Source organism: Nyctereutes procyonoides, unplaced genomic scaffold (assembly GCF_905146905.1).
Source record: "Nyctereutes procyonoides isolate TBG_1078 unplaced genomic scaffold, NYPRO_anot_genome, whole genome shotgun sequence".
Lineage (NCBI taxonomy): Eukaryota > Metazoa > Chordata > Mammalia > Carnivora > Canidae > Nyctereutes > Nyctereutes procyonoides.
The window spans coordinates 73,258,136-73,278,006 of NW_026575125.1; the positions used below are offsets into that span (position 1 = coordinate 73,258,136).

At 42.7% G+C, this 19,871-nt stretch overlaps 1 protein-coding gene and 1 pseudogene across 4 annotated transcripts in view; both read left to right on the top strand.

The window, feature by feature from the left end:
• Window positions 1–16,500, top strand: part of ARMCX1 (armadillo repeat containing X-linked 1) — a 29,070-nt gene extending 12,570 nt beyond the window's left edge. Inside the window, exons 1-4 of one of the 4 annotated variants that reach the window (XM_055338957.1) lie at window positions 12,302–12,444; window positions 13,229–13,384; window positions 14,169–14,282; window positions 14,549–16,500. In XM_055338957.1, coding sequence (XP_055194932.1) covers window positions 14,671–16,050 — 1,380 coding nt within the window. In that variant the 5' untranslated portion in view covers window positions 12,302–12,444; window positions 13,229–13,384; window positions 14,169–14,282; window positions 14,549–14,670 and the 3' untranslated portion in view covers window positions 16,051–16,500. Of the gene's footprint in view, window positions 1–12,301; window positions 12,445–13,228; window positions 13,385–14,168; window positions 14,283–14,530 lie in introns of those variants that run through there. The other 3 variants (XM_055338954.1, XM_055338955.1, XM_055338956.1) reach the window with 3 other exon arrangements.
• A 2,588-nt stretch (window positions 16,501–19,088) lies between these two features.
• Window positions 19,089–19,247, top strand: LOC129519015 (U4 spliceosomal RNA; annotated as a pseudogene).
• Window positions 19,248–19,871: the final 624 nt, after the last annotated feature.

Below are 19,871 nucleotides of genomic sequence, written 5' to 3' on the forward strand. Positions count from 1 at the left end.
CTTTGTAGATGAAAAGAAGTTTCTGAAACCGCCCTCACCATCCTTGGCCAAGATAACAAATGAAAATATATAGCATCTTGGGGGAGGATGACAGAAGTTAGTGCCACCTTTGAAGACCTAAAGAATGCTGGGATGTGGTCCCCATCATATCTACTTTCAATGCATCAGTTTGAGCCCCTGCAAAATGTGGACAGAGCCTGGTAGATGACAGACTATTGCAAACTCAACCAAGCAGCCACCGTGTCAGATACAATATCTTACAAAAGCAGAATAACATGACCTTAGGTACCTAGTAATTAGCTATTGATTCAGAAAATGTGGTTTTCTATCCCCATCAGAATAAAATATCAGGAAATATTCATATTCATATGGGACAGACAACAGTATTTATAGTTTTTCCTCAAAGGTCTACTAACTTTCCCATCCTCTATCATATAGTTTGGGAATATCTAGACCATCTGAATACACTTGTCCACTATGTTGATGATATCATGCTAATTGGATCAAAATGAGTAAGAAGTGGTTAGCACGTTGGAAGCCTTGTTAAGACACATGTATTCCAAATGATGGGAGATAAGCCCTACAAAAATCCATGGGCTGGCTACATTGCAGGTTTTAGAGGTTGAATGAGCTGGGAGGCATGCCAGGAGATCCCCTCCAAATTAAAGGACAAGTTATTGCATTTTTCACTTTCTCTATGAAGTAGGAAACTTCAATACCTGGTAGGCTTCTTTGGGTTATGGAAACAACAGATTTCACACCTGGAATTACTGTTCCTACCCATAGACTAGGTGGCACAAAAAGCTGCTAGCTTCAGGTGGAGCCTAGAGCAAGAGAAGGTCTTGTAGCAGGTCCAGCCTGTGGTTTCAAGTAGTCCTCCCACTTGCTGCATATAACAGACAGACCCTATGGCATTAGAGGTGTCTATGTTGCCAAAAGATGCCACAAGGAATTTTTGATAAGCCCTAGTGGGAGAGTCAGAGCTTAGTCCAGAATATAGGTTCTGGGGCAAACCATGCCATATGCAGTGGAAAATTATATATCTTTTTTAAAAAAGACTTTATTTATTTTTGAGACACACACACACACACACACACAGAGGCAGAGACATAGGCAGAGGGAGAAGCAGGCTCCCTGTGGGGAACCCAATGCGGGACTCGATCCTAGGACCCCAGGATCATGCCCTGAGCCAAAGGCAGATGCTCAACCACTGAGCCACCCAGGTGCCTCGAATTATATATCTTTGAAAAACAGCTTCTCACATGCTATTGCATCCTGATAGAGATGGAATGCCTAGCCACAAGACATCAAGTGACCGTGCAGCTGGAACTGCCCAACATGAACAGAATTCTGTCAGATCAACCAAGGTATAAGAGTGGGCAGGCCCAGCAACCAGATAGAAGTTTTGTACACAGGATCAAGCACAAGCAGGACAGGAGGATACAAGCACCTGCACAATCAGCTAGAGCAGATCCTCCATGATAGCGGATCCTATCCGCTATCCTATCCTCCGGATAGTGGATCCTCCAGTGATGCACTAGCATCATTCATTCACCTTACACCTGTGGCTCCTTGGGAGATCTCTTTTGACAAGCTAAGGAGGAAAAACCCAAGCATTGTTATTAGAATGGCGGGCATGGTATGTGGGTATCCACAAGCATAGCAACACCATTCTGAGAAAACCATGATGACCAGGAATGAGGGTCTGGGTCATACTACCAGGCAAACCACAAAGACCTTAAGACTGATGGAGATCTATAATTGTTAGTGGAAGGAGAATAAGATTATTTGCAGCTTTGAGACCAGCTGCAGTATTGAGGGCTGTAGTTTGTCCTAAGTTTCTCTTAGCAAGAGAGGCCCACCAGACTCCTGGAAGAGCTGATCCCAGAATTTATGTGAAGTAGATCTGGGGGGGGAAAGGGGTGGACTGTCGTGGACACTGCAATTCCTTGCCCAGAGCTTCCTTTAGCAATAGAAGCCTTTTTACTTTGGTTGTTAGGAATGCTGCCATCAGAGAGTCCTTGGCTGCCAGCCCTCTTCCAGGAATGTGTCAGCTGAGAGTTATCTTGTTTCAGATCATATCCCATTCTCAAGGAGGCCCACATCCAGTGATTATTGATGCTGTATATAAAAGCCTAGCCCTCTTGCCCCTACCTGAGATAGTTTTGGAGTTTCAGTCTGTCTTCATAATTCACTCTAAAGTATGCTGAGGCATTCCATTGATAGTGCCCTAAAATTTGATTTCTCCCCTTTTTCATTCTTGCTTCATTCTTACACACACACACACACACACATAGAGATAGAGAGAGAGAGAGAGAGAGAGAGAGAGAGAGAGAGAGAGAGAGAGAGAGATACACAGAGGGAGAAGCAGGCTTCCAGCGGTGAGCCCAATGCGGGACTCATCCGATTCTGGGATCACGCCCTGAGCTGAAGGCAGAAGCTCAACCACTGAGCCACCCAAGTGTCCCTGCAATCTCTGCTTTTAAATTGGAGTGTTTAAGAGATGCCTGGCTGGCTCAGTCAGTGGAGCGTGACTCTTGATCTTGGGGGTGTTAAGTTTGAGCCCCACATTGGGTGTAGACATTGATTAAAAATAAAATCTAAATAAATAAATAAGAGTTGTTTAATACATTTATATTTAATGCAATCACTGATAAGGTATAATTTATATCTGCTGTTTTGCTATTTCTTTTCTTTTTTCACATTAATGTTTTATTTTTTCATTTTATTTATTTGTTTAATTTAAATTCAATTAATTAACATATAGTGTATTATTAGTTTCAGAGGTAGAGGTCAGTGATTCATTAGTCTTATATAATACCCAGTGCTCATTGCGTCACATGCTCTCCTTAATGTCCATCACCCAGTTACCCTATTCGCCCAACTCCCTCCCCTCTAGCGACCCCCAGTTTGTTTCCTATGATTAAGAGTCTGTTATGGTTTGTCTCCCTCTATGATTTAGCCTTGTTTTATTTTTCCTTCCCTTCCTCTATGATCCTCTGTTTTGTTTCTTAAATTCCACATATGAGTGAGATCATATGATAATTGTCTTTCTCTGAGTGACATATTTTGCTTTGTTATTTGTTTTCTATATGACTTATGTCTTTTTTCTTCTATCCCTCTATTGTTCTCTTCTTTTATGCCAAATAGATATTTTCTAGTGTACCATTTTCATTTCCTTGTCATTTCTTTTACTATATTTTAAAATATATTCTCTTAGTAATTGTCCTGGGAATTACAGTGAACAACTTAACTTATAAAAATCGAGTTCAGATCAATACCAACTTAATTTCAAAACTTTGCTCTTAATAGCTCCATTCCCTACCCACTCCTTTGCATTGTAATTATTATACAAATCATATCTTCATACAGTGTATGTACATCAACATAGATTTATTCATATTGCTTTATGAAGTTGTCTTTTAAATCAAATAGAAAACATAGAGTTACAACAAAGTATATTTATACCGTCTTTTATGTTTAATATACAGTTGTTGTATGTATTTTAATCTTTTGTTGAAAGCTGGGTATTTAAGTAGTATAGCAACCCTGGATACCGATACTCCTCTCAGTGATCACTATTATTGTTTTATTGGTCATTTGTTTATTTGTTTGTTGACTTGGTGGGACTAATTCTGTGAATTTTATTTCTACCCCCTCCACACACACATACACATAGTGTGCATCTCTGATGTCCCAGCACAGATCTTTCTCCCTTGTTTTTATCTTTTAGTTTGGCTACTTAGGTTTCACTTGTGGGTTAGTTTAAGTCACCTATTGGTCAAAGGCTGTGCTTAAGTTCCCTCAGCCTGGGGATCCCTGGGTGGCGCAGCAGTTTGGCGCCTGCCTTTGGCCCAGGGCGCGATCCTGGAGACCCGGGATCGAATCCCACATCGGGCTCCTGGTGCATGAAGCCTGCTTCTCCCTCTGCCTGTGTCTCTGCCTCTCTCTCTCTCTGTATGACTATGATAAATAAATAAATAAATAAAATAAAATCCATCTCTTTAAAAAAAAAAAAAAAAAAGTTCCCTCAGCCAATTAGATTTTTACCCTTTATCACTATATATGTGTGTAGCTGCTCTCACATTTCAGTGAGTTTACATATTTTGCCTCTCTTCCATTCAGCTAGAGAGGTTTCTTTTCTGATTGCTTCCTAAAAGGTATATAGCCTTGGGCATTCACACATTCTTTCAGACTGCCAAGGATGACTGTGATTTTATTTTTAATCTTGGCTTTCTAGGAATTGTTCCTGGGTCAAAGTAGCTTATGATTTAGTCAGTGCTTGGTCAAAGGTTGTGTGTAAGTAATTTGTACTAGTGAGGCTTTTGCCCTGTGTTTGTGGGTCTCTGTGTGGCTTGGGGAATCCCTTCAAGTCTGTTCCATGTCTTTAATTTTCCTAAGAGGATGCAGCCTGGCATATACACACAGTCTTCCTTATCTCCACAATTTTATATGATCTCAAGAGGGCTTTTATTGGTTGTCTCTTTCCCTGGTTCTCTCTAGGAAACTTGTGACTATTCTGACATTTTTCTCATATTAGTGATACTAGCCTCTCCACCAAGATCTCCATTGTTATTTGACAGTGCTTGTCAAAATGCATGGAATTTTCTACTACCTTTTCCAAATCAATTCAGTCCCTTCAGGCAGAGCTGCAGCATTCCTCATCCTTGTGGATGTGAAAATCTACCCAATTAATTATATAAGGTTTCATAGGACTTATACCAAAACAAGGAGGAATTCAGAGGTCAATATAAATTATAAATATAAATGCAAAAGTAGAAAAAATATGATCAAATTCAATATAGCATTTTAGTGATAATGGTCCCTATTTTTTTGTGCTAGCTGTATTAGATTAACATCAATGTTATGGAGGCTATGCATGGACTTCCACTCACCAAGGTTGACCTTGTACTAACACTGCTAAGTGCCCAAACTGACAACAAAATAAGATGATGAGGACAGTATTTCCTGGGAGTACAGTCAGCCCCGTGGTGGTAGTATTATTATATGGGACATCTTTCATCATGGTGAGAAAATAAATTTTTCCTTAAGAAAATAAATTTATAGGGATCCCTGGGTGGCGCAGCGGTTTGGCGCCTGCCTTTGGCCCAGGGCGCGATCCTGGAGACCCGGGATCGAATCCCACGTCGGGCTCCCGGTGCATGGAGCCTGCTTCTCCCTCTGCCTGTGTCTCTGCCTCTCTCTCTCTAGCTCTGTCTCTGTGTGACTATTGTAAATAAATAAAAAAAAAAAGAAAATAAATTTATATTCCAGACACACATTTACCTTCTTTGTTCACAATGATTCAGTGCCATCATTCATTGACTTCCGGAATGGCTTAATCATCATCAGGCTATCCTATACAACATTGTTTCTGACCAAGGAACTCATTTAATGGTAGATGAAGTACAAAACAATGGAATCATATCAAAAGATTCACTAGTCGGCATTACTTACTTCATCATGCAGAAGCAGATTGCCTGATAGAAAAGTAAATGAATTACTGAAGGCTTACTTCTAGGATCAGATTTTCCAGGTTGAGAGTGCTATACTACAAGAATACAATGGCCGCTTTAAAACCAGTGACTGATATATGGTAGTATGTCCCTCATAGTGAGGATACACAAGTCTGGGAATGAAAGGGTGGAGGAGGGAGTGGCCTCTCTCACTATCACACCAATTAACCCCCAAAAGATATATATATATATATATATATTTTTTTTTTTTTTTCTCCACAACCTTGAGCTCATCAGGTTTGGAGGTTCTGTTTTCCAAGGGATGAATGTTTCCAACATGGAATAAGGCCATGGTTCCATTAAATTCAAAGTTGAACCTGCAACCTGACCATTTTTATCTCCTTATGCAATTGAACTGAGAGGCAGAGAAAGAGGTTACTGTACTGGCTGGAGTGACTGAATCCCATTGTCAAGGGGGAATAGAATTGCTGCTATATGATGAGAACAGGAGAAGTATGCTTGGATCCCAGGTATGTCATTAAGGCACCTCTTATTATTCATTTGCCCAATAGTCCTGGTCAATGGGAAAATGCAGAAACTCAATAAAGATAAGATTGAAGGTTAGGGTCACTACATCAGGGAAAGAACTGTGAAAAGCCAAGGGAGATGTGAAATGTATTATTGGCTTTGGCCTCATGACCAACTACTGAGGGGAGCTGTGGTAGCTAGGTGTATTTTTGTCGATAATTAGTTTTTCCTTCCTTTCTCTTACATGTGAAAAATATTGGAGATGGTTGTTATACATTAGGCTTCAGGTGGAGATATGAATTAACATTCCTCAGTGACAGTACAGAGGCTGTTGGGTCTTCTTGTCCCTTTCTCTCTGTAGGAGATGAGAGTTTCTTTATTGGAGTAAAGAGCAAAATGCATGCTGAGTGGCTAAAGGGATGGTTATCCCGTATTTTACCTCACCTTCTGATCAATTTCTTGCCCCTGGGTCCTGTTCTGTGCCCTGGGAGGCTGACTCCCATGGATTGTATTCCCTGGGCATCATTCCCAGGTGAAGTCTCTTTGAATTTGGTGAATGGAATACACTTTCAGGACTTTGGAGGAAGAGTGAAGACAATTTTTTTCTTCCCTGTTCCCTCACTGATTTTGCCTGTGTTTTATTGGTAGTGACTGCTGATAAGTATACTGGCAGTAACAGGCTAAGACTTCAGCTCCTGCAGCAAGTCCTTCTTCCACGGCCCTAGTTCTCACTAAGAAGTCCTTCAGGCTTGAGGACCAAACACCAGAAGCATTTTCATAAAACTCCAGAAAAAGACAAGGATGCCAGTTTTTCCACACTTTTTTAACATTGTTCTGGAAGTTACTACTTAATGCAATTATCAGAGAAGGGAATGTGATATTAATATTGGAAAGGAGGAGACAAGATCATTACTGCAAATGGAACAAATCTAAGAGAATCAACTACAAACTATTTGAAACTTTAGGAATTCAAGATGCCTGGGTGGCTCATTGGTTGAGCATCCGCCTTTGGCTCAGGGTGTGATCCCAGAATCCCGGGATCGGGTGACACATCGGGCTTCCTGCATGGAGCCTGCTTCTCCTCCCTCTGCCTATGTTTCTGCCTCTCTCTGTGTGTCTTTTGTGAATAAATAAATGAAATCTTTAAAAAAGAAAAAAAAGAAGCTTTAGGAATTCCATAAAAAGGCTGGCTATAAAATCAACTGCAAAAGCCAATCACTTTTTTCCCCCATTCATCTGTTGGAGGACATTGTGGCTCCTTCCACAGTTTGAAAAGCCAACCACTTTTTTTTAAATTTTTATTTATTTATGATAGTCACAGAGAGAGAGAGAGAGGCAGAGACACAGGCAGAGGGAGAAGCAGGCTCCATGCACCGGGAGCCCGACGTGGGATTCGATCCCGGGTCTCCAGGATCGCGCCCCGGGCCAAAGGCAGGCGCCAAACCGCTGCGCCACCCAGAGATTGTAATTATTCATGGAGACACAGAGAGAAGCAGTGACATAGGCAGAGGAGGAAGCAGTCTCCCTGCAGGGAGTCTGATGCAGGACCCGATTCCAGGACCCTGAGATCATGACCTGAACCAAAGGCAGATGCTCAACCACTGAGCCATCTAGGTGCCCCATAAAGGTGGCATTTTAAATCAGTGAGCTAGAGAAAGATGATTTGATAATTGGCACTGGACAATTTGCTATTTGGAAAAAATAATTTCATGTGTTTGATAAAGCTGGAGAAAATGCATTCACAATAGCATTAGGATATTACTTGCTTTATTCACCATGTTGACATTTATACAAATGGTCCAAAAGTAATGGCGAGTAAAATAGCTGGTGCCTTATGGTAACAAAAGCAATGCCAACAAAAAATTCCATATGAGTCAAAAATTTAAAAACTAAAAAAAGTATATAAAAATTAGAAAACACAGGCCTTCCTAAGTAGGACACACAATCCCAAAAATGTAAAGAAGTAATCGATAAATTTTGTATCATAAAGATTTAAAAATTCCCTATTGCAGAAGTCCAAAGAAAATTATAAACTGGGAATATATTTATATAACACTTATAATAGTCAAAGAGCTCATTTCAATAGTTTACAGAAAGTTCTTATGTATTAATAAGAAAAAGATGAGGAGCACCTGAGTAGCTCAGATGGTTTAGCATCTGCCTTCAGGTCAGGTCATGATCCAAGGATTCTGGGATGGAGCCTGCTCAGCAAGGAGTCTACTTCTCTTTCTCCCTCTGTACTCCCCCCATTTGTGCTCTCTCTATCTCTTTCAAATAAATAAATAAATAAAATCTTTTTTTTAAAAAAGAAAAAGATGAAAAGTGTAATGGGGAAATGGGGAAAGCCAACTCATAAAGGGATACAAATGGTTAACAAACCTATGAGAAGATGCTTAATCTCATAATTAAAGAAACTGAAAATTTTGGAGTAGAACATGGAATATATATGTCACAATTTACGAGGTGAAAGTTGGCAGCATGGATATAATTTAAGATGAACATCTAATTTGACCCGGTGATTTCACTTCTAGGAAATTATTGTAAAGAAGTAATGTCACAATTGTCAAAATATATGTGTACAAAGGTCTCCAGCTTATCATTTTTATAATAGATCAAGTGTGGGAAGAGGCTAAATATCAATCAGTAATACATTGGTAAAATTTTGGTAAATCCACACTAAAGGATATTATTCTGATAAAATAATGTACACAATATATTAGGTGAACAAACAGTTTGCATTCTATGACCCAAAATTATCTTTAAAAGTTATATGTGTATATACACTCACATACAATGTACCTACATATATATATATGTGTGTATACACACACACACACACACATATAGTTGTTGTTGTTGATATATATAAAAAGTTAACAGTGATTTTCACAGGATTTATCCTAGGATTCAGGTGTGTGGGTTATCATGGTGGTTATCAGAAAGGTGGAGAATTTAAACATTCTTATTTTCTACTTTCCTCCTTTCCTAGTTAATACTTGCTTTCCTTCATCTCATCTCAAACTCCCCCCCTCCCCCGTAGCAAGGAAGTCTTCTTTGATCCCCAGACTCTGCAACTTCTTTTACTATATTAATAATGTTCCTTTCATTGACAATACTTTTTTGGTTTGTATGTGTGATTATTTCGTTAAGGCTTGTTTCCACTACGAGAGCAGAATCAGTGTCTGTTTTTGCTTACTAACATATTCACAATAAGCACAGGGTTTATGGCAATTCTCCTTGGTTCTTTCTCCCTCCTAATATTATGATGTGGACAACTGAATTTTTCTCAGTCTTATATAAAGGGTTATGAAAGTACAGCTTTTATTTATTTATTTTTAAAGATTTATTTATTTGAGGGGGGATGAAGAGAGCATGAGTAGGGGGAGGGGCAGAGGGACAAGCAGACTCCTCACTGAGCAGGGATCCCAATGGGGGAGGGTGGGGAGGCAGCTCAATCCCAGGACCCTGAGATCATGACCTGAGCTGAAGTCAGATGCTCTGAAAAACTATCAGAAATATTAAGAAAGGTCACTAAAAATAAATATATCATAATTATTTCTCTTTAGGCAATAATCTGGTAGAAAATAGAAGCATAAAAGGAATGTCATCCCCCCAAACAACAAAACAACAAAATACCTAAGAATAAACTTTACAAGTAATGGGTATAACCTACCTGAAGGAACAACATTTGTTGGAGATCATAAAAATCAACATACGTAGGCTCAATTTTTAAAGATGTTGGTTCTCAAATTAAAGTGCAGATTCGCATCCCTGGGTGGCGCAGCGGTTTGGCGCCTGCCTTTGGCCCAGGGCACGATCCTGGAGACCCGGGATCGAATCCCACGTCGGGCTCCCGGTGCATGGAGCCTGCTTCTCCCTCTGCCTGTGTCTCTGCCTCTCTCTCTCTCTCTCTTTGTGTGACTATCATAAATAAAAAAAAAGTGCAGATTCATTGCACACTATGCCACTAAATGCCAGCCATTTCATTGTGTGTATTGTTGTTTAACTTGGAACTTGACACATACATACATATACTTTTTGTATTTTTGTATTTGTATGAAGAAAGGTGGAAACTGTTAATAGTGGTTGGTGGTGGAACACGAATTGCAGGGCACTTTCACATTCTACCTTATACATTTCTGCATTGTTTGCACATTAAAAAAAAGAAATGTGTATAATGAGAAAGACAGAGGCAGAGAGGGAAGAAGACAGAGAGAGAGAGAGAGAGATTTTTATTTTTATTCAGGGGATAGAACTTTTTTCCTGGCAAGTAGTTCTTTTTTTTTTATGATAGTCAGAGAGAGAGAGAGAGAGAGTCAGAGACACAGGCAGAGGGAGAAGCAGGCTCCATGCACTCCATCGGAGCCCGATGTGGGATTCGATCCCGGGTCTCCAGGATCGCGCCCTGGGCCAAAGGCAGGCGCCAAACCGCTGCGCCACCCAGGGATCCCTGGCAAGTAGTTCTTAATAATTTTTTTAAGTCATAGATGCCTGTGAGAATCTGATGAAAGCTATGACCTAGGTAAAATGAACATAGGTATGTGCATAAAATGAACATAGGTATGTGCATAGCTTTTTTTTTAAGATTTTATTTATTCATGAGAGAGAGGGGTGGGTGGGAAGAGAGACAGGCAGAGGTAGAAGCAAGCTCCATGCAGGGAGCCTGATGTGGGACCCGATCCCAGGACCCCAGGATCTGACCTGAGCCAAAGGCAGATGCTCAACCTATGAGCCACCCAGGCTGCCCCTGTGCATAACTTTAATACAATTTCAGGTACACCACAGAGGCGGCTCATTGAGAAAACCTACTCGAGGTTAATCAGTATAGTCAGGGGGAGACCCCCTGGGGCCTGGGCACACATCTGGCCAGGGGGCAGCAAAGTGGGTGTGGGCTGCAGGCAGTGACCCTACAGCAAGGCTAGGTTCTCCCTGGGTGCCCTGTGGCAAGGAGGCCAGAGGTAAGAGGCCCAGCTGGCTGCGCCTCTCAAGCCAGGTGGTAGCAGCAGACGGTGTTAGGAGCAATGTTAATAAGGCACCAAGATCGAGGGCAGAACAGGCAGACCTGAGTGCTTCCTCCAGCCAGCAATCACTTCTTCTTCATGGAAACCCACAGCTGCAGGGATATGTGGGAACAGCAGTCCCTTCTACATCCCTGAGGGAATTTGGGAGGGGGGAGGAAGAAAGGGAAGAAGCCAAAGACAGTTCCTCAAGTTGGTCCCCTGAGTAAGGGTGGCATTTACCTTCTTGGTCACCTGTCCATGTGTACTTTTAGAGTGAGCAACAGAATCAAGAAGCTGAATGCAGGGAATAAGAGGCTTTGGAATACAGGAAAGGCAGGAGGGCAGCACCTTCCTCCCTCTCTTTTGACAAAGCCAAGAAACCAGACCATTTCTACCTTCCTCCCACCCTCAGCTGCCTCTGCCTTAGTGGACTGGAATCTAATCTAGGGGCAGGTGTTCAGCCATCAAATCACAAGGGGTTCCTGCAGCATTCAGCCAAGACTTTGGGACGTTAAATACATGTCTTTCTTTAATCAAACAAGACAGGATTGTGTTGCTTTTGTTTTATCAAATTCTAAGTTGATTCAAAAGTAGGAAAAGGAGTAGATCATTTACATTAAATGGCCCAAATTAAACGACTAAAGATTAGATCTCTTTGTGGACTAATTCATAGATCATATGAAAAATATTTTCAATTTTTAAACGGGTTAGTATGTTTGAAAGCTGCTAGTTGGTTGTAAGCAGTAGAAACATTTTTTCTTGTATTATATGTACGTGTAATGTAATTAACGAGGCCTTTCAGGTTTTCCCTCCCACTTAAATTCTTTACTCAATTAAAAATAGGATCATTTTATTTTCTCAGTATAAAAGTAATGCAATACTGATTTAAAAAAATGAGCAGGAAAGTTTAAGAAAGTAAGACACTCCCGCTACGTATATGCTTTTCTGAGATCTTTCCCCCCTTTTCATAAAGGAGTACAGGGAGAATGCTGGCCCTTCAGGGCGGGGGGTGGGGGAACGTGAGAGAAGGGGAGAGGCAATTGGATAGGGAGTAGAGAAAGGAGAGGAAAAAAAAACTATTCCTCAAAGAGGAAAGAAAGACCAATGGACAAGGGAACAGATGCAGTTTCTCCCTGTTAACCAGAGAAAAGCAAATTGCAGCCTCAAGCAGAAGCTCTCCTCGGTCCTTGGGATTGGCAGAAGGAAATGAGTGGCAGGACCTGATGTAGCTGGGACGGAAAGGGGTGGGCCTGCTCCTGCCGCACTGCTGGTGGGAGTGGTAATTGGGGTCTTGAACTCTTGGGTGACGTGGTCCTCACGTGAGCCGGAGCCGACGTTTGCTGACGCCCTTCTAATCCTGATCCTGGTTTGGTCCGGTTACTAGCTCCTTTTTGCCCCGAGGGCAGGCGGGCGGTGGCCAGGGAAGGAGGAGGAGGAGGTTACTGCCCGGATCCCAGCAGGTCTGTGTGTGGATGGGCACTGCCTTGGGGACCCCTGCGGTGCGGGTAGCGGAGGGTGGAGACCAAAGAGGGACAAGGCCTGCTTTCTCTATAATCTTGCACTATCCCAGACTCTTCCAAGAACAAAAAATGGTGGGCGTCGGGGTCTGGATTCCAGGGGAGACCCCAGACCAGAGGGAGTTTGTCGGAAACTTTGGCATCCTGTGCCTTGAACCGGGAAGGGCAGTTATTAAGATTCTTGCTCTGTGTGCTGGGGCATCTACCAAGCCAGAGTCTTGGGGCTGTGCGTCTGTCATTCCCCGTGTCTTGCAGTAGTAGGGCGCTGTACCACTCAGAGCAAACGAGTAAAGAATCTGTTCTTAATCCCTGCTGGTCTACGTAAAGGTGGGATGGCCCCGCAGTCCCCGGAGGGGTGGGGATGGTTGAGGTCCTTGTCTTCACTTGCCCTTTTCTGACTCCGGCTATCTTCCCCTTATTTTATGTAGGAAAAAGGATGTGACGGGGCCCACAGGGAAAATGGCTGTCGTTGGGGGTGGGAATGCATTGGGAGGGGGGGTTTCTTTGGCTCCCCAGGTTCTCCCTAGTCCCTCGGCCCGCCTCCTTTTCCATTTGTTCCAAAGGGGTAAAGGGGTGTGGTTTTTGCTGGGAAAATGGCCGACTGCTGAGGGTGGGGGCTGCGGGAGTGGGTTAAGGGACGGCGGGCAGAAGAGGGCTGATATCCTCGAGCCCTGCGAAGTAGGGGTAGGGTTGAGGGGCCCAAAGATGAAATCCATTTGTCAACCAGGATCCTGAATTTGGAAAAGCTGGTGTTGGGACTCTCTGAAGTGCTCTTCTGTCCGCCTAGCCGACTCTGTCCTGTCGCTTGTGCGTCTGTGGATCTTGCACTTCAGGGCCAGTTCAACCCTAGAAGCAGGAAGAAGGGGAAAATTGCTCAGAAAAAGTAGGTCAGAGTGAGGGTGGTGGCACTATTTGGGGATGCTTGGGGGTGGAGAATTGCAAAGACTGCAAACCCGAGCGGGCCCCTGAACCCCCCCCCCGTCCACTTCTTACCATTTCAGGGCTTTCAAAACCTAGTGCTCTGCAGGTACAGGACAGAGAAGGAAGTGGCTGGGGGATTGGGTGTCTCGAGAATCCCGAAGTGGGTGGGGGTGGGGATAATCTTGCTCCAGATGACTCTTTAGAGTACAGTGTCGGGGTGGGGGGGTGGGGGGGGCGTCACTCCGTCCCTCAGTCATTCAGTCCCAGAGTTGTCAGTCCTTAGGTTTTATTGGAGGAGGGGGAAACTGAGATTAATAAGGAGGAGGGAAATTGCCCCAGAGCAGTGGAGGTTGGTATACTGGATGGAGGGACGAGTGTCCTGGTAACTCTGAGATGGTGTGGGTGGCGGAGACAAGGACGAGTGCGAGACCTTTGTGCATTTTTCGTCTGTCTTCCACTCTCTCCGCCACCATCCATTTTGTTACAGGGAAGGGGCTGTGGTGTCACTTTTGAACGAAGTGACTGACTCCAATAGGGTGCGGTCGGGTGGAAGATTGAAAAACATAAAGGAGATGGGGAAGGGAGATAATGCATTTCAAAGACACACCTCTGTGCGGAGGAGTGGATGGTTGGGCTGCTTAGGACAGGGGCTAGAGATTCCAGAGAGGGAAGTGTGGCCCATCCAGGATGAGGTCCTTCTGTCCCTTGAAAATTCAGCATCCTCTTCCCCACCCCTTTGTATGCAGCTTTGCAGGACGCAGTGGATTTCCAGGCAAGGGAGAGAAGGAAGAAACTGCCTGGACCTGCACCGGTGTATGTCAGGATGCCGCTACCCCAGGACATCTGAAGGGGTAGGGGAGGTACGGAACTGATCAGAGACCTTAAATTTAACGTGCGGGAGTGGTGGGAACGGTTGAACAAAAGGTTGGGGAATCTGGAGGTGGGGAACATTTTCAAAATTCCCTTCCCAGGAGAAGAAAGGAATCAGTGATCCAGCTCTGAGTCCCTGTCCCGTCCTCATCCATTTGTTGGTCTGTAGTTCAGTTTGTGGGCATGTAAAGGCACAAAACAGGGAGACTGATGCCCTAAATCTTTCCTTCATTCCTAGCTTCTGTTGTATCAACAGCTACAACAAGGCCTGCCAGCTGTGGCTGAAGACTCTGTCCCCAACATAGGAGCAGTCCTCTGGGCCAGAGCAATCCTGCTCCTCCACCCTGTTAAGAATTTGGCTCAGACATTCACCCTGGCATGGGCCGTACTCGGGAAGCTGGCTGCGTGGCCGCTGGTGTGGTGATTGGGGCTGGAGCCTGCTACTGCGTGTACAGACTGACCTGGGGAAGAGACGAGAGTGAGAAAATCTGGGATGGCGATGATGAAGAAGACGAGGAGGAGGAGGAATCTATTGATATTGTAGAGACTGGGGTCAAGACTGGGAAAGGAGCTAAGGCTAATGCTGGGATGGGAACTGGAGCTAGACTTCAGGGTGAAGCAAAGGTCAAGGCTGAGGTGGGCATGGAACTCCAGAGTGGTTCAGATGTAAAGGCAGCAGCCCAGGTGGGGGCCCAGAGTGGAGGTGGTCTAGAGGCCAAGGCTAAAGCCCTTTTCAACACTCTGAAGGAACAGGCAAGCGCAAAAGCTGGGAGAGGTGCCAGGTTGAGCACTATCTCTGGGAACAGGACACTTGCACCCAGTTTACCCTGCCCAGGAGGCAGAGGTGGAGGCTGCCACCCCACCAGGAATTCAAGGGTTGGAAGTAGGGCAAGTGGAAAAACCAAGGGAAGAACTCGAGGTAAGAGCACCAGGACTCCAGCCACGGCATGGCCTGTTCGCAGGGGCAAGTTCAACTTTCCCTATAAGATTGACGATATTCTGGGTGCTCCTGACCTTCAAAAGGTTCTTAACATCCTGGAAAGATCAAATGATCCTTTTATTCAAGAAATAGCCTTGGTCACTCTGGGTAACAATGCCGCATATTCTTTTAACCAAAATGCTATTCGTGAATTGGGTGGTCTTCCAATTATTGCAAAACTGATAAAAACCAAAGATCCTATTATCAGGGAAAAAGCTTACAATGCCCTTAATAACTTGAGTGTGAATGCTGAAAATCAGGGAAAGATTAAGACCTACATCAGTCAAGTATGTGATGATACCATGATCTGTCGCTTGGACTCAGCTGTGCAGATGGCTGGACTACGACTGTTGACCAATATGACTGTGACTAATCATTACCAACATTTGCTTTCCTATTCTTTTCCAGACTTTTTCGCTTTGTTATTTCTGGGAAATTACTTCACCAAGATTCAGATTATGAAACTAATTATAAACTTTACTGAAAATCCAGCCATGACCAGGGAGCTGGTCAGTTGTAAAGTCCCATCAGAATTGATTTCCCTCTTTAATAAAGAATGGGACAGAGAGATTCTTCTTAACATCCTTACACTATTTGAGAATATAAATGACAACATAAAAAACGAAGGGCTCGCGTCATCTAAGAAAGAGTTCAGCAGAAGTTCACTTTTTTTCTTATTCAAAGAATCTGGAGTGTGTGTTAAGAAAATCAAGGCATTAGCAAATCACAATGATCTGGTGGTGAAAGTTAAAGTCCTAAAAGTATTGACCAAACTCTAATTAGGGGTATGTCCCAAACAATATCGAAAGCATTTTTTAGTGTGCACTGGGAACAATGCATTTTGTAAATTCTTTGTTTTCCACTGTGCTTACGTGGCAAAGAGATCCTTTCAGCTCTTATTTTGGGATAATGACTATCAAGGGTCATCAATAGTGATGTTACTTGGGGTGGCTGGTTTTAGGCTGGACCATTTTAACGAATTAATGAATACCAGAGCTTGTATAAAGAAAGCATTTACTGATTCCATCTTGCTACCTAGATTGAGATATTTTTTACTCTCTTCCTAAACTGACAGCAGATTAATCATAAACAAACTATACTTTTCTATTGGTTTACATTTGTTAATCTTCAACTTGTGTTTCATCAATAAAGTGTGTTTTAACCAGCAAAAAAAAAAATGTATCACATCCTTGAGTTTATGATCTATTTTGAGAGTTAAGATGTATGGAAACAAAGGCACACTAACAAAACCACGAGCCTCTAATCATGGCCAAACCCTTCCCGGCAATGAGGAAACTTCTATAGGCGACAGTGCTCAGGTGAAGTTTTACGAAGGGGGACAGTTAAGTAAGTTGGGCTTGAAAGGATAAAAATGGAGATGTTTGGAAAACAACTGGTGACTTGGGAGACAAATTTTGTGCTAGGTTAAATTGTTATGGCACAAAATAGCACCACTGTATTCACAGATCATAATATAGACTTCTTTCCCCCATAGTTTGGTATTGCTGAAGTTAGTATGCATCTGACAGTTGATGGCATCTTAACATTGTGCCATACTTTAATTAGAAGTATTGTTTTCCTTTTGTAGTGGCACGTAAAATAATGATGTATCTAAAAATCAAAGACAGGGGATCCCTGGGTGGCGCAGTGGTTTAGCGCCTGCCTTTGTCCCAGGGCGCGATCCTGGAGACCCGGGATCGAATCCCACGTCGGGCTCCCGGTGCATGGAGCCTGCTTCTCCCTCTGCCTTTGTCTCTGCCTCTCTCTCTCTCTCTGTGACTATCATAAATAAATAAAAATTAAAAAAAATCTTTAAAAATCAAAGACATCTTAGATCAGGGAAGTTATGTTTCTAGTCAGTGAGAAAAATGTAAAAGTATATTTAATACTTAAAGAATGCATTTGCTCCATAGCGAGTACATTATTTTGTACTGATATAGGTTTTGCAGTAGTTTGAGTTAAGGGAGCTGGCCAAAGGTTGAGGAGGAGTCAATCAAGCTCCCTCTACTGAAGGAATGTTTAAATCAAGGGAATCTATGCTGTTGTGTCGCTGTCATAATCATATTGCAGCTTGTGATTTAGAGACAACAAAGCAACATTTAATCAATCTCATTAAATTAATTTTTTTTAGTTTTATGGTTTGATTTTTAATTTCTGAGTTTTTTTGTTTTAAACTTTATATGAGAGTGAAAGTTGGTAGAACATGATGCCCCCAAATATGCTCCTTTGGCATAAAGATTGTTTTGAACTAAAAGCATTTGGAAAATAGGTATAAGAAAGGCGCTCTGACCTACCCTTTTCTTCCTGAAGGGAGGAGAAAAAAATCCCATATGAAAATTATCTTCCCTATACCCGGAGGAAAGATATATTTCTATCACCAGAGATAAGGAGCTGAGGCTGAGAGAACTCTGTACGAACAGATCTTGCTAAAATAAATTTTATCTTCCTTTAGTATCCTCGTATTTTGCTTTTACACAATTGCCTGTCTTCCTTCAACCTGCTATATAAGCGCTTAGATTTTGCCACTTGTTTGAATCTTCATTACCTTATGAGGACTCATGTTATACAAAACTTATGTTAAATAAATTCATATGCTTTTCTCTTGGTTATAGTGATAACGTCAGACAAAAGTAGAAGCCCTTGAGTTTTTTCTTTTTTAAAGAATATTACTCCAATTTGATAAGCAACGCATTTATGTACCAGATATGTATATTAATGAAGAAAAAGTGGGTGGTATCTACTGTTTGTCAGCACTGATTGGCATTTTATATACTTTCTACCCTCTCCACTTGATCTCCTCAATAATCCTGTCAAGTAAATACTATATTTTTATTACAGAAGAAATGAGACTTGGAGAAGTTAGGTAAGTTTCCCGAGACCCCTCCATTAGTAAGAGGTAGAACCACTAGCCTTCCAAACACGAACAATTCGTTGCTTTAAAATTGCTTTGTATGGAACCAAATGTCTGTATAATGCCTCTATTAGATATTTGACACAAAACTCTCCTTGATAGAAGACACAGATGGAGGGATCCCTGGGTGGCGCAGCGGTTTAGCGCCTGCCTTTGGCCCAGGGCGCGATCCTGGAGACTCGGGATCGAATCCCACGTCAGGCTCCCGGTGCATGGAGCCTGCTTCTCCCTCTGCCTGTGTCTCTGCCTCTCTCTCTCTCTCTCTCTCTCTCTCTGTCTGTGACTATCATAGATAAATAAAAATTAAACAAAAAAAAGAAGACACAGATGGAGATGATATTCTTTATGTCGAGTCTGTAACTTTATCTAGATACCCACATAGCAAGGTATAGAAGAAAGAGTAAAGTGTTGGGAGTTGCCAATAGGTGAGGTTTAGATGAGAAACAGAGGAAAGAATATTTATTATCATGGTGCTCCTATATGTCAGATAGGATGAGCATTTTGGGTATTGAGCACCTTTGTATTGATATGTTCAAGTTGGGGTGCTGAGGGACTTTTATAAAATTAGACGATACTGTAAATACATTTTCAGAGCCTGATTTAAAAATTTTCTAATTTTCCCCTTAAAAAGTATTTATTGGAGATGCTTGAGAAAGTAGAGACAATGAGACTTATTTTCCGACCAGATGTGTAGCTTGAACATCTAAAAAAATATTCACGGGGTACCTGGGTGGCTCAGTCAGTTAAACCTCTGCCTTGACTCAGGTTGTGATCTTGGGGTCCTGGGACTGAGCCCCATGTAGGGCTCCCTGCTTAGCGAGGAGTCTACTTCTCCCTCTGCCCCACTCTCCTGCTCATACTTTCTCTCAAATGCATAAAAAAAACCTTAAAAATATTCACATCATTAGCTTTGCGCAGTGGCAGTATCGTAGCCAACGAGGTTTATCCGAGGTGCGATTATTGCTAATTGAAAATATTTACATCAAGCCATGTTGAATTTGGGGTGCTGAATGACTATTATTACTTAACCTCATTTTATTTTATTTTTTAATTTAAATTCAATTTGCCAACATACAGTATAGCACCCAGTGCTCATCCCATCAAGTGCCCTCCTTAGTGCCCAACACCCAGTCACCCCATTACCCACTCCCCTTCCACAACCCTTTGTTCTTAACCTCATTTTAAAGGTGGGTAAAAATGAGGTTAAGTAATAAAAAGCCACCATATGGCAGGGGCATAGGCCTGACTAGCATCCATCTGCTCTTGGCAGATTTCTCCTCCTCTCCTTCCCTCCCATTCTTTCCCCCTCTCCCTCCTTCCCACTTCTATCTTTATTTCCTCCTTCTGGGAGATGACTGGCTGCAGGCTCTCTGTGCCTCTGTGACCATTTAATTCCCATGACACCAGGTCAAGCACCAGTGGGCATTTAATACAGAATAATAATTCTCATTGCTGTGGTAATGTGGTGGCCCAAGGTGTGACTGGATGCCAAAAATTTTCTGGAAGTCTTGTTGAACAGAGACTGGGAAGGAACTAGTCTTAGCGTGGCACAGCCCTATGTGCCCTGTGTGTACTTCTGATGTCCCACACCTGGTAGTATTTGGAACCTAATCACCTGGACTTTGGGAAGTGCTGCGTGAGACAGATGTGTGACAGCCTGGTTTAGCCAGGCTACATGGCTGGCCAAGC